Source organism: Cervus elaphus, chromosome 12 (assembly GCF_910594005.1).
Source record: "Cervus elaphus chromosome 12, mCerEla1.1, whole genome shotgun sequence".
In the NCBI taxonomy this organism is placed as follows: Eukaryota; Metazoa; Chordata; class Mammalia; order Artiodactyla; family Cervidae; genus Cervus; species Cervus elaphus.
In genome coordinates this window covers 57,278,341-57,295,312 of record NC_057826.1, presented here as the reverse complement: position 1 = coordinate 57,295,312, position 16,972 = coordinate 57,278,341, and the positions used below count along the sequence as shown (strand labels likewise).

Here is a 16,972-nt window from a genome sequence, read left to right as displayed (position 1 = left end):
AAGATATTAGTAAAGGGACCCTAATCTTATGCAAGGTAATAAGTTTGCTTTGGAGGAACTTAGAGGGAATTTTGTTTTCATGATCAAATATAAACAAAAACAAATTTAAAAAGCCTTTTTAGTCTTGGAGCCCATGATGGTAGAATCTTCTGAGAAGCCAGTGACGTTCCAAAGGCACCCACATCTACATGGCAACACAAAGGTGGGTTCCATTGTGGAGCGGCCCATACCCAGCTAGGTCTGTTGGGAGTCTGGCCTTGGCATCATAGAGTCAGTCTCATGGAACACTGAGAATCTGAAGCAGAAACTTGTTGACACGTACCTGCAAAAAGCCACTAGGATCATTTTCCTTAATCACCTCCAGGCAGTACTCCATAAGACCCGTGGTCTGGCGCAATTTCACTGTGCAATGAGAGATCTGATCTCGAACCACCTAGGATTGATGAGACAACAGAATGGTCCAAAGTGGCAGAGGGTAGAAAAGAAAGCAAACGAGGACTTTGGAAAACTTCTTCAAACCATGATCCAAGAGCATCATGGACTGGAACTCAATTTATGAGAATATTTTGTGGCAATGTCTGCTGGGAACAATGGCTCTGAAGACGGATTGGATAATGGCTCTTACTTGGAGGGATTTGTAACAACTGCAGCCGTCAGAAAGGCACGCGGTTGTTGAACCTCTGGGAAGCTGGTTACCTTGGTGCCTCAGGGGACATCTCCCACAGGTCTCTGTCGCTCCCCTCTCTGGGAGCTGCTCTAAGTGGGAGGTCATGGGAGGGTCTGTTAAATGACTAAGTGGCCGGAGGTGCAGCTGCATGTCTGTTCTGTGACACAGCCACCCACCATCTTTGCTCGCCCTCTACCTGTCCCTTCTAAAGAGCAGATATCACCGTCTGAACCCAGATCCTCTCTTGTTCTGATTCTCTTTTCCCTGAGTGGGTGGTAGGGTAAGCCTAGAAGTGGTTGCTAAAAGACAGTGAGCTAATGACAGCAAGTATGCCAGACACAGATGGATACAGAATCAAGTTATAATCTACTTAGCATCACTCACTGCCTCATTTGGGAAAGCAGTTTTAAAGGCTATTTGCTCAGCGATGAGTCTGCCTAACCTAGAGAGGTATCTCTCTGAACATGCAGTTTCTGCCTCTGGGAAGTTATCTTTGCCGTGTCAAGTGCATGGCACTCTTTGAAAAATTTCTTTCTTTAGAAATGCTTGTCTTCTGTGTCCCTGCTCAGTGACCCAAATCCTGAAGCAGGTTTTGAAGCATAGAATTGAGCAAGGGCTTTCTAGGAACCTATTACTCACCTTCTGTATTTGTACTATTTTACAAAAGCCTCAAAAAAAAAAAACCACCCCAAATCCCCCCAGCATTCTGCATTTTATGGGTAATAACTAAAAGGGGTTTTAATAATAGTTATTTAAAAACTTTCCCTTATTCCTTGTTCAGTTTTGATTATAAATTTATTTTCCATGAAAGATGATTACACCTTGTTTCAAAAACAACAGGAAAATAGGTTTAAAAAAAAGCAAATAGTCTCACTACTCCAGTGCAAATTTGTAAAGAATTTTGATGTTTCCTTTTAGTCTTTCTCCCTTGAGCTAGATTTAGTTATAATTGCAATTATAGTATGTGACAATTTCACCTCTTTTCCATTTAATACCATATCAGGGGCATTTTCTGTGTTGCCACCATCAACAAATGTTACTGACTACATAAATACTCTATAGTGGGTTAAATTTATTTAACTTACTTTTTGACAAAGTTCTTTCTAATTTTTAACAGTTAATTAATTCAATATTGTTGATCTTCTCATAATTATTTTATTGTAATAAAATATATATAACTTAAACCATTTAAACTATTTTTAATTGGACAATTCTGTGGCACTAAATTTCACATTGTTATACAACCATTACCACCAACCATCTCCAAAACTTTCTCTTCTTCCCAAACTGAAGCTCTGGGCTTTTTAAACAATAACTCTACATTCACCCCTCCTCCCAGCCTCTGGCAACCACCATTCTCCTTTGTCTCTGTCAACCTGACTATTCTAGGTACCTCATACACGTGGAATCATATAGGATTTGTCCTTTTGTGACTAGTTTATTTCTTTTATGTAATATCTTCAAGGTTTATCCATGTTGTAGCTTGTGTCAACATTTTCTTCAAGACTGAATAATATTCTATTATATGTATATACTACATTTTGTTTATCCATTCATCTGCTGATGGACATCCGTGTTTCTTCTGCCTTTTGGCTATTCTGAATAAACTTATGAACATAAGAATACAAATATCTGTGTGAGTGTCTGTTTCACTTTTTTCTTTTTTTTTGGGGGGGGGGTTCATATACCCTGAAGTGGAATTACTGACTTGTATGGTGTTTTTCTATTTTAATTTTTTTTTTTTTGAGAAATCACCATACTACTTTTCACAGGAGCTGTATCATTTACATTCTTACCAACAATGCACAAGGATTCCAATTGCTTTACATTCTTACCAACACTTATCATTGTCTGCTTTTTTTTTCAAATAGTAGCCATTCCCTCATGGCTCAGTTGGTAAAGAATCTACCTGCAGTGCAGGAGACCCTGGTTTGATTCCTGGGTTGGGAAGATCTGCTAGAGAAGGGATAGGCTACCCACTCCAGTATTCTTGGGCTTCCCTTGTGGCTCAGCTGGTAAAGAATCCACCTGCAATGTGGAAGACCTGGGTTCGATCCCTGGGTTGGAAGATCCCCTGGAGAAGGGAAAGGCTACCCACTCCAGTATTCTGGCCTACAGAATTCCATGGGGTCGCAGAGAGTCAGATACAACTGAGCGACTTTCCCTTTTACTTTCTTTCACATCCTAGTGGGTGTGAAGTGGTATTTGTGGTTTTGATTTGCATTTCCCTAATGACTCATAGGGCTTCCCTGGTGGCTCAAATGGTAAAGAAGCTGCCTGCAATGTGGGAGAACTGGGTTTGATCCCTGGGTTGGGAAGATCTCCTGGAGAGGGCATGGGAACCCACTCCAGTATTCTTGCCTGGAGAATCTGCATGGACAGAGGAGCCTGGCGGGCTGCAGTCCAGGGGGTTGCAAAGAGTCGGATATGACTGAGCGACTAAGCACAGCACAATGACTCATAATCTTGAGCATCTTTTCATGTGCTTATTGTGTACCTTCTTTGGCAAAAAGTCTGTTCAAGTCATTTGTCCATTTTGAAACTGGGTTGTTTGTTTTTGTTGTCTTTTGACAACAAAAATCTGCAAGTTTTCATGAAGTCCAATTTGTCTACTTTTTCTTTTGTTGCCTATGTCTTTGATGCCATATCCAAGAAATCATTGCCAAATCCAGTGTCATGAAGCATTTGCCCTATGTTTTCACCTAAGAGTTTTATAGTTCCAGTTCTTACTTTTCAGTATTTGATTCACTTCGGGTTAATTTTTGTACATGGCTTTCGGTAACTGTCCAAGTTCATTCTTTTGTATGAAGATAGTTTCCCACCATCATTTGTTACTAAAACTTCCTTTTCCCCATTGCATGGTCTTGGAAGCTTTGTCAAAAATCACTTGACCATAAATGTGAGAATTTACTTCTGGGCTTTATTTGATTTCCAGTGGTCTTCTGCCTGTCTTTATGCTGCTGCTGCTGCTGCTAAGTCGCTTCAGTCGTGTCCAACTCTGTGCAACCCCATAGACAGAAGCCCACCAGGCTCCCCCGTCCCTGGGATTCTCCAGGCAAGAACACTGGAGTGGGTTGCCATTTCCTTCTCCAATGGATGAAAGTGAAAAGTGAAAGAGAAGTTGCTCAGTCGTGTCCGACTCTTTGCGACCCCATGGACTGCAGCCTACCAGGCTCCTCCGTCCGTGGGATTTTCCAGGCAAGAGTACTGGAGTGGGGTGCCATTGCCTTCTCCGTATCTTTATGCTAGTACTGTATTTTGTAGCTTTGTAGTGCATTCTGTAATCAGGAAGTGTGAGAATTCCAATTCTGCCCTTCTTTTCAAGCTTGTCTTGCCTATTTGGAGTCTCCTAATATTTTGACAGATGATTTTTTATTGCTTTTTAAAATAAAAAATAAAATGTAGGATTTAAAATCTCTTTATTGGAATTGGTGAAAGAAACCAACTTTGATGTGAAGATTGTTTTGTGATTTTGATTGGGGAGAAAGATCACTTTTAAATTCACTGGTTGATTTATTTTCTCCTAACATCTAGTATGTTTCTGTCAGACTAACACCACTGTTGGTCTGGGCTCAAGTGATGCAAATTATTATATTATATTATATTCTCATTTTATTATTTTACTTTAAAATCAGGAGGTAAAAAAAAGGTTACGTTTCTGCTTCTTGGGGAAAAAGAAAACACGCATAAGTTAAGCACTTAAAAAAATGCAATGCAGGGGACCCACAGCTATTATACTACTCATCTCTGCTATATGACACTTGACTAAATTGTTCCCAGAAAGTGTTTTTACATTTCAGCAGCAAGTGCATCAATGCTGCTAGGTAGCAGAAACCTCAGCAGTCACCTTTCACTGTCCCAATGGCATTTGCCCTAGGACTATATAGAAGTGACTGGTACTAAAATTCCGAATAACAAGCACAGGCTGGATCTGAGTACTACAACCCAAAGTAAGCCTCCTTTTGAGGCAAAAAAGACTGAACTGTGTTTACTTGCCAGAACATTCAGCTCAATGATAATTTTATGACCAAAATGTGCTGAAATAAATATGTTACTCAGGCCTCATAAAATTCTATGTCTGCCTCTACAAATTTCCTTCTCAAGCAAGGTTTATTTGGTGCCAAAGGAGCTGTGGGAGTGTTGGGGGCTCTGATTACTCTTAAGAAGCTTCATTGTTGTGCTGCCAAAGAGTCTGTGAGTTTCAGGGGTGTTTGCTGTTGGCTCCTGTATTCCATGGTTCAAGCTTCTTGGAAGGACTCAATATCCTGCTTGGCTCGCAACTCTCACTGTTGCTACAGTGGATGCTGGTCCATTTTTAAAACATTTTAATAAACCATTTTGCTATGATCCCAGTAACCTGTGATAAAATTCACTGTTAAAAATGAATCAGTGGGGTTCCCAGAAGTAGCATTTTTGGGTGTTTTATAATTAACTTTTAGTTTCTCAATTAATCTAGCAAGATTTCCCATATTATGGAAATCAGCCAGATAATTAAATCTTTTAAGAGTTTAAATATTTTATTCTGTTAGTGTCTTCATTCAGCTTTCTTACTTGCTACCTTCTTCACTCTGTGTTATTTCTACTTCTTATTAGTACTATTTACTTCTACATTATATATTTTTTAATGACAAACAATTCACAGGAAGTCAGGCCATGTCACTTTTTCTTTGAGTTCTATATTTCTTTGCAGTGGCTCTGATGCTCTGGAGAAACCCTTGGCACCATGTTTTCAGCTGGCTGGGTTTAAGGAGTTTCTAAGGAAATATACATGTTGCAGGAGTGAATAGGAACTAGGAAATAATCTTCCAGTCTTCATATGTATTAAGGCCTAAACCAGCTCTTAGAGGACAATGAATTAATCTGTGGTCCACAGTTTCAGAGAAGGCCTTCAAAATTTTATCAGCAGTCACCATCTGTTTTGGATGGCAAATCCTATTGATCACTTGAAGAGTTTTATTTTAAGTGGCAAATTTATAAAGGTCATTTTTTGGGGGTCAGGATACGATACTGTACCTATTTGGAAAAGGAGAATTTGAGAACAGACTGTATGTCTCTTTGAATGCTTAGACTTTTTAGTAGCAGAGAGCAACCCATGACAGCTTATATAGTACAAATGTGAAATTTTGTTCAGTCTATCTACAACTGTATTTTCCACTGCATCTTGAATAGGCCAGTCTCCCATCACTCAGCTCAGGTGATACAAAGAGCTGCTAGAACTGAGATTAATTAAGGGGAATTTCATTATTTTATCCAAATTTCATCTCTCCATCTTACATGTGGCTCTTTAAAATTTTTTCTTAAATCTTCTTTTTAATAAATACTTTTCTTATAGTATTTTCTCTCATCATGGGGTCTGGAGAGAGATCACTGATGAATTTTTAGTCTAAGTAAATACTAACATTCTTTCAATATTTCAAGACATTCTTTCTTAATATATATTTCCATCACTGTTTAAAATGATGTCCTCTAAGTATAATGCAATTCTTTTTTGTTTTTCTAAGATATAAGTACTTTCAAGAAACAAATTTGAAGAATTTATTCTACACAGGTCCCTTTGGTCAGTGGAGATAGTTTTTTCTATATGTTCCATAATGTCCTGTAGCAAGATGACTGACTGATGGTTGGAATTGACTCACTGGTGATTTTTGGTGAAGTGCTTTGACCAATAGATTCATCTAGTAAAATAAATAATTCTCTTGATTTCCCGTTAGAGTAAAATATTATCTCCTATATTATCATTACTTTCATTGAAACTTAGGGACACCTAAATTAATGAAGAACATTTTAAATTTCTTACATGCCACCATTCTCCCACATGGCTTATGGAAATACAGCAAACATTTCCCCCATTCTCTTGATACTGTCTTCTATAGTAGCAGTATTAATTTAACCACCTCGGCGACTAGTCATTTCAAAGACAAATCTGATGCTTTGAGTTTTAATCCATAAAAGGATCATTTAGGCCTATTAAGTAAATAAAACGCATATCTGTTTTTCAGAAGGCTTGAGATTTTAACAGTAAAACTGAATTTTCTGTCTCAGAAGTGTGAATGACGATAATCTCATCAATAAGCATTGCGTGGAATATCCAAAGCATGCTCTTAGTATATAGAAAACTGTATCCTTGTACAGAGAAGTTAATGAAGAAAGAAATACAAGCCATTTGGAGAGAGAAGCATCCTGATGTGGCCCCACCCACACAGGAGAACATTCATCATTTACAGCGTTCCACAATAAAAGTGTTGCATCCAGTATGGTGGTGTTTTATAGGATGTGAGAAATGGTGAATTAGTCTATCATCTTTGAAGAAAGCTTTAAGTGCCTTCTGGAGCTGAGTGTGCATTCATGTATGGACTCAGGCAAAGGACATTAAAGAAGTTCTGTGACTGCCCTTCCCTGTCATTGCTAGAGCGGGTCGAGGGTGTTCACAGGCCTGTCCCCTGACTGTGGCGAGCTCCAGGTGCACGTGGTGGCATCCTGGTGATGCCACGGGCAACTCGGGCAATCCGCTTCTTACAGGCCCTCTGGGGCTTTTGCTTCTATACATGGGGAGAGGACCATGGAATTTGCCAAATAAATTCCCAATTAATGATAGGCTTGCCATCAATAATAACTGTGGTTAAATTATTAGAGTTGGCCCCCCAAAAACTTCTGCTGAGGGCAGTCAAAAATGTTAAGTGTTCCAGTATGCCTAAATGTTTTCAAAGTCTTCACTGTAATGAACTAATGGAACATTTTGCCAGTAGTTTTATTGTAATCGAGTGGACTTTTTAGTTTGTTGCTTTTCTTTCTAGTAATGACTATAACAGTCAAATCCTACCTGTTATTTTTAAATTCTTTGTGAGCTTGGGCAGACCTTTCCTTCCTTCCTACCTCTCTTCCTCCTGCCTCCCTCCCTTCTTCCATTCCTTCCTTCCTCTTCCTCTCTCTTTCTCTAAACCTGATCAAAGGATTATGAAGCATTGACAAAAAGGCTAAAGTAAGCCGATAATATCCCTAGTGTAAATTTGTACTCTTAATAATATGCCCATATAATTCATTCTTTTTTTTTTGCTAACATAATGGGAACAAACAGCCAATACATGGTAAATAATAATGAAGATAATAATGACAATCATGATAATGAGTCTAACAAAACCCAATTGGATTCAAAATCAAGCATTCTATAGACAATTACAATTGGGACATGGAGGCCCTCTATAAAAGTGGAAGCTCTAATAAACAGTAAGTTTTATCATTTTTATCATTATCCCTTAGCATTCTCACCGAGTAATGTCATTGGTATGTTAACTCACCAACCACACATGGAAATTAAAGATTAGATTTTTTCAGAGTGTATTTGAATAACTATAACTATTTTTTTTTTTTCTTTAAGAGGATCTAGACTTGCAAGGGGATCAAGAAGACATCCATCACTTGGTACTATTCAACACACAAATTCATTCTAAAATATTGGAGAAAGAACACCTGTAAGATGATTGTGGAGTTATTTCAAATCTGAATGTTACATAAATAAAAACAATTCTCAGATATTTCTTTGGGCTTATCAAAAGAAAAATGACATTTGTAAAGTTCCTGAAAAGAGCACAGATCTCTAACGGCACTTTTAAAATGTTGACACAAATTTCCTGTGAGGGTCACAGACAATGAGGATATTTTAAAGCCTTATTTAGCCAAGGAAGACCTGGGAAGGATGTTGACACAACACACACAGTTCAGACATGAAACCTAGGGGCCCAGCTGCCTCTTCTGGTAGAGGGAATATTGTCCAAGGCATTAAATGTGAGTTAGTAATAGTTTTTGTAAGCTCAAAAAGCATTTTTTCCCTCCAGTAGTTTTCTGACATTTGATTAATTTATCACATCCTGAAAATTTAGGTATTTGCCTCCCAGTGTTTTTTCAAACCACAGAATAGTATTACTGTAATTTAGACAGTGTTCCTAATATAAAGTCACACCTGTATATGCCTCAAAGTCTTGTTTTTAGCTTTTAAAAATAGCCCACCAAACTTAGTGCACTATTTTGTGTGGTGATGAATTATACTCAAGTCACCATTCCTAGGTTCAGAGATAATTAATCACACTAGGTTAATTCTGCAATAGGAACTCTGATATTATGGAAAATACCAGGAGTACTTACTTCCTCAGTGTTCTGAGTAAGACTATATTTCCAGTCTGATTGCCATTCGTGTCCAACTCTTTGTGACCCCATGGACTGCAGCACATCAGGTTTCCCTGTCCTTCACTATCTCCCGGAATTTGTTCAGGCTTATGTCTACTGAGCTGATGATGCCATACAGCCATCTCATCCTCTGTCGCCAACTTCTCCTCTCGCCCTTAGTCTTTCCCAGTGTCGGGGTCTTTTCTGGGAAAGCTATCCAGTGATAACCACAACAATAAAGCTCACATTTTGAGTACTGTGCTTTAGGGTCTTTACAATGCCCTAGGCAGGTGGACCACGTCTAGGCCTATTTTCCACACAGGTGAAAGAAATGGAACTGTAGATGTGTCCATGGTGAGAGACCTAGTAAGTGATGCAGTGTGTCTTCACACCCCGTTCTCTTATGACCCAGAATCTGGGCTCCTCACCGCTCGGCTCCATCTTGCCTCAGAACCAGAACTGCTCCATCTGCTCAAGCAATCGGTTCTTTCAGAGAGGAGCCTGAGTGGATTATAAAGACTGTCTTTATGCACATGGCTTTCCAGTTCCCCTAGCCTTTTGGATGGCTCAAGAAGAAAAAGTTGCCAGAAAACACACACACAACTCTCCTCTTTGTCAGCCAAAAGCAGGCCCCCAGAGAACTCTGCCAAAGGGAAGCGGAAGACCATAAGATTACCCCCTCCGGACTGTGAGTGATGGGCTAGCCAACAAAGACAGAAAGAAGTACTGTGCTTGGCAAGTGATGTCTATAAAAGGCCAGTCTTTTCTCACAAATCTGAGTAGCAACTGAAGTGACAAGAAAGGGAAGAGGCAGGAGGAGAAAAGCAGAGGGAGGGAGACATGGAGGCTGGCATCAGCAGTCACGGTGACGGCCGCACTGCCTGTTTTTAGAAGCAGTGACAGATACAATCAGCTGAAAACAGCAGAGAAACAAATCACAGAAGGCAGAAGACAGAACAGCTTTGCTGCCGTGGGAGACAACCAGCCACCTGTCTCTGGTTTCTGTCGCCCTTTGGGATCTAGGGCAGGGAACGCCACCCCAGGCAGGGTGGAATGAGGGCAGGCAGCTGCCTCTCTCAGAGGTCCCTGACCATGCAGGCCACCAGCACCAATGGACCGACACGGGCCGTGGGGTCCCCTCAATGCGTTACAGCTGTCCCTGAATCATCTCCACCTGCATCCATGGCACAGCCTAGGCTGGTGGCTTTCATGTCCCTCAGCACTTTCTGATTCGGATAAATGATGTTTCCTCAGTCCTGGCTCCCCGCATCTATCCAGATTGCTACCCTTACATCTCTCCCGTAGAAAAAACCAGGAGTCACCACTATAGTCACCCTAGGACTTAATACAAACTGTTAACCATGTTCTGTTTAAAGATGTCAGGGAAGCATCTGCCGTGCTTCACAAAAGAGATGCCCTTTAAGGAAAAAGTTAAAACTTTATGGCGACACATTAAAACGGCTGGTCCACTATCAGAGGAAAAATCCCAGCTGTCCAGCTCATTACCCATAGACAGCTGTGAGTTTACTTTAGATACTCTTTGTGGTTCAAATGACATTTTAAGTTCCTCTATAACAATAAAGGTTCTGGGTTTCTGAAGGGTGCTAAAATGAAGGGCTGTAGTGATCATCTTTTTAGTAAGGTCAGAGCAGGTGATGGAAACAGAAAGCATCCATCGGTCCCTATGACTAACTGCATAGAGCAAGACTAGGGTGCACTGTGCTGACCACCCTCTTCTCCCCTCATAGCCTGGCCACTTCCCACAGGCAAGAATGCATACCACCATCAACGCATGTCTCCCAAAGTTTGGGGTCCTCCAATGCCTGCTTTTTCATGAGGCTCTCTGTGACCCCTTCAGCTGGAAGTAACTTCGCCCTTCTCACAGCTCTAATGACATGGGCAACCTTCTCCCGGAACCTTGCTCTCTACCTGTGCTGGAGTCATTTGTGGGTGTGACTGATCTCATCCACAGGACTGGAAGCCCCTGACTCTGAGTCACCTTCGTGTCCTTCTTCCCCTGCCCCTGAGCCCAGCACTCGGCTCCGAGCAGGTGTGCATTAGGTAGGTGCTGGCTGACTGGGGACAGGACTAGGCATGTCCCCACATGCCTTCTCTCTGCACTGTACTACCAGCTGTAGGGTGCCACGGTCCAGAGTCTGGACTCTGAAGCCAGGTTAGCAGGACAGGAATTCTGGATCCCAGGACCAGTTCTCAATAGCATGGTGCCATGGTTTCCTCATCTCTAGAGTGTTAATAGCAGTAATAATGACCTCCCAGAGTTGTCCTGAGGAACAGAGGAGTTGATCCCTATAACATAGCTTGTATAGTGTTGCTGCAAAGCAAGTGTCCCCAAATGTTAGCTGTTACTGCTATGAAAGCCAGGGCTTGGTCACCAAGGATGCTCATTCTGTGTTGCTACCCGGTTAACCACAGAGTCAGAGTCCACAGTACTTCTAGATTTTCATTTGGATAAAAAATGGTGACTTCAGAAGAATTTTTCATTCAAGCCTCATCTGACTATCTTAGATGAATAGGCTTATGGCTTTAAATCCATCTCCCAGGTTGTTACAGCTAAATGTACAAGATTAACATCCACATAGCACAATCTTCAGAAAATGTTTTTTCTGAAGTATCTTTAATACTGCCTTATTTATCTCTCTCACATTTTAGGAATGACTATGTATGTTACCATGAAACACAATCCCATGGTCCTTTATAGAAATCAAAAGAAAATAACTTGATCATAGACACTAAGGGACAGGAGCCTGGAAACTGATAAGCTAGAGAAAGTCATCCAAGTAAAACTTGGCCTCATTCAGTACTTTATGAGACAAGTACCACACAGGTCATTGGTAGGGGCGGGGAGGCTCCTGAGGAAAGCCCGGTGCTTCCTCCATTACCTGAAGTTCAGCGTGAAGCCTCCACGGGGCTGGGGTTGGTGTGATGACCTGTGGGGGCTGGTGTTCACTCTAAGACAAACCTGAGAGGGTCTTCCAGTTTGATTCACTGCCAGGAAACAGTGACTGCCTCCCTGGAAGGAGCAGTAAGATCCCTAGCCTGGTTCACTGTTCAAGCCCACGAACTAAGTAAGGCTCTCTCAATGTTCACTCCCTGGGCACTTTTCTTTCCTAACTTCTGGTTTAGATTCCAACTTCAAGACATGCAGTTTTCCTTAACAAAGAATCTGCTGAGCCTCTCCATGATGCAACTGCTCTGCTTTGTCACATCAGGAACACTCAAAGGGACATGGCCCCAATACAGCACCAGCGAGGTCAGGCGGGCCAACATGGCCCCAATACAGTACCAGTGAGGTCAGGCTGGCCAACGATTCAGCACCAGCGAGGTCAGGCTGGACAAATTCACTGTAGGGCTCAGCCCTCATGAGTCCATTCTGGCTTGGACCCCACAGTCACAGCTCAGCCTCCATGCCACAGGCAAATTCAGAGTGACAGGTAGGTAAGTCACAAAGGCAGTGGAGAAAGGTTTCTATTCCAGCCACATTGCCCTGGCTTTGGGGAAGGGAAGAAGCCTGTATGTGGATCCAAATGTGTATTGAGGAACTGCAGGTGAAGAGCAGCAGAGGAGGGAATCTAAAGAAGGAAACTAGTGTTGGGGTTTCCCTTGCCTTTGGATAGAACTGTTAAGCTTCCTTGGGGAAATGTTTCTCTTTGCATGCTGCCTGGCTCCCCATCTTCACAGTGGAGTTCTCTGGGTCCTGAGTCTTGGGGCGTGGTGGGCACAGATTAACGATGGGGACTCCACTGCTCAGGACTCAGCATTGCCATTTGCCGCACATCTTGGCGAGGTCTCACGCCCCAGATAGCAACTGGTTTGTTGCCTTCTTTCTAGTAACCATGAACTGGGCACTGGCCCAGTCACCAAGTTTTAGCCCCAAATCTTATAATGTCTGTTCTGTTAGTTTTTCATTTTGAACCTCTCCCTTGGTTCTCCTACTGGAATCCCACACTTTTAGAAACGGGACCTCCTCTTTTTCTCCAGGGACTAAAGCCTGTTCCAAGCCTGCTGGGGATATCTGCTACTTCCTGGGCTGCTCACCAGCCACCAGCTCCTCCAAGGCTGTGTCCTAGTTGTAGAGCATTGAAGCTCCCTGACGCTGGTTGTCTGACCCCTGCAGAGAACCTATGGTCGGACCTCACTTCTGCCTCCACCCCAACCACAGGCCAACACGGCACACTACCCACCCACCACCCACTGGCAGCCACCCTGAGGCTTGCTGGGCATGCATGTGCTCCTGCTGGCTACTTCTTGCTTCCTTCTGCTGGGTGCTGCCCATCTATGTCTATCCAGTACGTTTTCATGTGTGGTTGCCCTGCTCCAAGAGGGCAATAGATGGGGAAGCAGATGTCTCCGGGAGGACCAGTCCTCCTGCCAATAGGACCCCAGACCTGTGATCAATTGATTGACTGCGTGATGACCAAAGTCTATACAGCTGCTTCAGTTACATAGTTTGCTTCAGAAGTTAAGACAAACCTTGTTTGTTTTCTGAAAAGTACAGATTCCATTTCCCAATTCAAAAATACATTTGCCTCTGAATCATCATTCTGGTCATTCTGTTTAAAATTTCAACCCCCATCCCTAGAATTCTCTATCCATTTCACCTTATTTTTTCTTAGCATGTTTTATGAACATACTGGATGTTTTATTTACTTATCTTGCCTTCTGCTTATTCCTTCTAGTAGAATATAAGCCCCACGAGAGCAGGGATTCTGATTTATTTATTATCTTTGTACCCAGAGCAATTTCTGGCCTAGAAAAGTCACTCAGTGAGTATCAGTGATGTAAAGAAAGGAGTGAGTGGTGAATGAATGGGCATGCCTGCTCCTCACTGGCCACCCAAGGCTGTGGGCATTCACCTGCCCGTCATACCCGGGAAGCCTGGCCTTCCGCCCCCCATAGGGAGCAGCGCTCACCTTTAGCTTGTGCTCGTGCTCCTTGTTGACACGGGCAAGCAGCTGGGCTTTCCTCCTGTTGAGGGCATCAATGAGGGCATCACATTGCGCCACCAGGCAGGCCTCGAACTCCACACTGTTCTCCTGTGTGAGAGAGCATAGTGTTCAGCGGTGAACTGACCTGGTGCCTTGGGCTGCCAGAGACAGCAGAGCCCCAGTCCATCTGTGGGGGGAGGTCCCTGCTGAAGGGAAGGAAGAGGAGCCCTGCCCAGTGTGCACACATGCATTTTATAAATAGCAAAATAAATTTTATTCTGCAGGGGTAGTGTTTCACTTTAGATTCAAAGAGGTAAATGTTACTTAATACATTTGTTTTTGTCAAGAGGAAGTCATCTCTGCAATTTGAATTATATCAAGTAAGATAAAGTTTTAGTTTGTAGAATTGAACATGAGTTGTTTTGAGGGCTGGCATATGACCAGTTGTGCATGGTGGAAGGTGGCATTCAGAAAGGCTGGTTGCCTGAGGGAGTCAGGTATTGTTGAGGCATGAGAGTAGAAAAATCATTGAATTTAGAGGTAGAAAGAAGAAAGCAGATGGCAATGGTCTTCAATATTAAACAATAATCCAATGACAATAGAAGTTTAGATGAATAGTCATGGGCAAAACACTTGCTCTTTTCATTAAAAAAGCAAGTAATGAGTGCAGGTGGGCAGTGAAGAATCCCTGGTATATGTAACAGGCATCAGCCTGCTGTGAAAGTCAGCTTGTGGGGGAACAGTAACCATGCTCTAAATGGATCATAACTTTCCCATGATATTTAAATTGAATGCTGGATCTAAATTTTTTTTACGCGTGTGTGTAGTCGCTCAGTCATGTCCGACAGAGAGACCCTTTGGACTGAAGCCTGCCAGACTCCTCTGTCCATGGGATTTTTCAGGCAAGAATACTGGAGTGGGTTTCCATTTGCTTCCTCCAGGGGATCTTCTGGACCCAGGAATAGAACCCAGTCTCCTGTGTCTCCTGTATTGCAGGCAGGTTCTTTATCCATTGAACCATGCTATAGACATTTTTAAAAGCAATTCTTTCATTAAATCATAAGCATTCATTAGAGGTAATCCTTTCAATAAGTTATATACGTAGCTTTGATTCTCAAACCATAATCTGGAAAACAATTGTTATTTACAGCCAATGAGAGCTAAATACTTGTTACATGTACAGTGATAGCATTGAAAAAATAGTACTCAACTGAGTAAGCTGTAAAATTTGGGGGGTTAGAAATGAAGGAACAGCTTAGCCTATTAAATTTAAATTAATTCTCAGTCATCCAGAACTGTGTCTCCTAATATAAGGATCAGTAGTTAGGTATTAGGTCACTGTTCCAAATGCAAGGTCTTCTTTGTATAAGGCATGCATTTACAATTGCTTGAGCAATGACATCTACAAATATTAAATTTTTGCTTCGATAGTAATTTGCTTTCGAGTTCTCACAGAAAAGCCCTGGAAGTCATCACCGCAGAGCTATGTACCAAGCAGGTTATTATTGGTAGGGAGGGGGAAGCTTTTTCAGTAAAGGCTCTGATAGAGTAAAAGAAAGCTCTGTTCTGGTGAAGAGGTGACGTGCAGGGGTGAGCCTGGGGCTGCACACTTTATGCCAGGAGGCCAGAGAAGGGACCAATTGATAAACTTGGTTGTTTGGGAAAGCAGAAGGAAATGTACAACTCTTAGGTTGTTAGGGACTCAAAAGTTTTAACAGGGGCCTGTATGTCAACAAAGGAAAAAAAAAAAATCAGTGTGAGGTGCTCTAGAAGGCTGGCTTACATTTAAAAAGCCATTTCTGCCTTGACATGGGTTAGATATTAACTCAGAAAGTCAATCTACTGGAGGCCAGCACTCAGATTATTTCTGTGAGGCAAACTTGAAAATATAAGAACATTAAACAGTGTAGAAGGTCATTATTTTAGCATTTCACACAATTTAATGGTTTCTCCCTTTCAGCTCTAATAGGAAGTTCACAGGTTCTCAAATGCCAAGTGATTTGTTGGTTACTATGTCCACATAAAGCAATCTGAAATTATAGTTACCATGGGATCATGGTTGAAAAATATTTAAGTATCTAGGTAGAGAAGAAGCATTATTATAGGATAGGAAGGAAGGAAAGAAAGAGGTAAAAGAGAGAAAATGTGACCTGTTTGTTACTATTAGAGAAGATATAATTTTTGCAAGGTGCTTTGGGAACACACAGATTTAGAAAATTCAACAATAATGACTGAATTCACAAAGAAACAGATGTCTTTCTGAATGCATGGCAGCAGACAATCAGGAGCTCAGTGTGGAAGATGGGAACCTGTTGGAAACTGGGGTTATGTCCTTGGCTTGTTGGGGAAATGTAATCATCTTGAGAAGGGGTATATTTGAAGTTGGTCTGTATGTGTATTTGCATGTATTAGAATAGAAAGAGCAGGAAAAAAATATGTAGGAAATTTCCTAGGAAACATAAAAGATAAGACACGGAAACAGTCCCCCCAGCCCCCCACTGCCCCAGGTACACAGTTACATCTTAGCACATGGGCTTTGCTTTCTGCCTTGGTTGCTGCCAATACCTGGATCTGCTGGACCATGTTGCGCAGCTGTACCAGGAACTCCTTGGCTTCCTTGGCCCTGTCTGACAGCCCGTTCAGCGCCTGGGAGAGCTGGCTCTGCAGAGACAAAGAAGGAAACCATAGAGCGCTCATCACAGGAGGCAGCCACACAGGGTGGTTTTCATCCAAGAGCCCTCAACATTTCAGATTCCTCTTGTCTCAGCTGGACCACTGAGCCAACACCTGTAACCTGAAGATTCTGGTAATAACAGCAGCTCTACTCCTTCCAGAAGCCCCTGAGGAGTGTTTCCTCTGAGGCAGTGAAAACTTCTGGCCGCTGTACTCAAAGGCCCTTACCAGCTGATATCTGCCTAGAAGTCCCTCATCTTATTAATTACTTAATTAATTCAATAATAGTTTATTTAACTTTAAATTAAAAAAAATAGTGATTCAGGTGATCTGATACTTATCAACACTATTTAGCCCAAAGTGCTACTGGGATGAGAGCAGAAAGAATGAAGAGTTAACAGGATGAGGGAAGAAAGGGTGAGAGCACCTGTGATGCCCAGGGTCACTTATATGTAATGGTGAATACAAAGGGCAAGACGAGGCTCCTTCTCATCAACCTTCTCCCAGGCACATCTTCCTTCTCTCA

At 42.0% G+C, this 16,972-nt stretch overlaps 1 protein-coding gene across 9 annotated transcripts in view; it reads right to left on the bottom strand.

Annotated features, from left to right (window-relative positions):
* Positions 1 to 16,972, bottom strand: part of TRIM9 (tripartite motif containing 9) — a 118,308-nt gene that overhangs the window by 37,201 nt on the left and 64,135 nt on the right. For all 9 annotated transcript variants that reach the window (XM_043920692.1, XM_043920691.1, XM_043920695.1 and 6 more), the window contains exons 2-4: positions 16,339 to 16,434; positions 13,759 to 13,881; positions 323 to 433 (exon numbers count right to left, since the gene is read on the bottom strand). In XM_043920692.1, the coding sequence (XP_043776627.1) occupies positions 323 to 433; positions 13,759 to 13,881; positions 16,339 to 16,434 (330 nt within the window). The remainder of the gene's footprint in view (positions 1 to 322; positions 434 to 13,758; positions 13,882 to 16,338; positions 16,435 to 16,972) is intronic.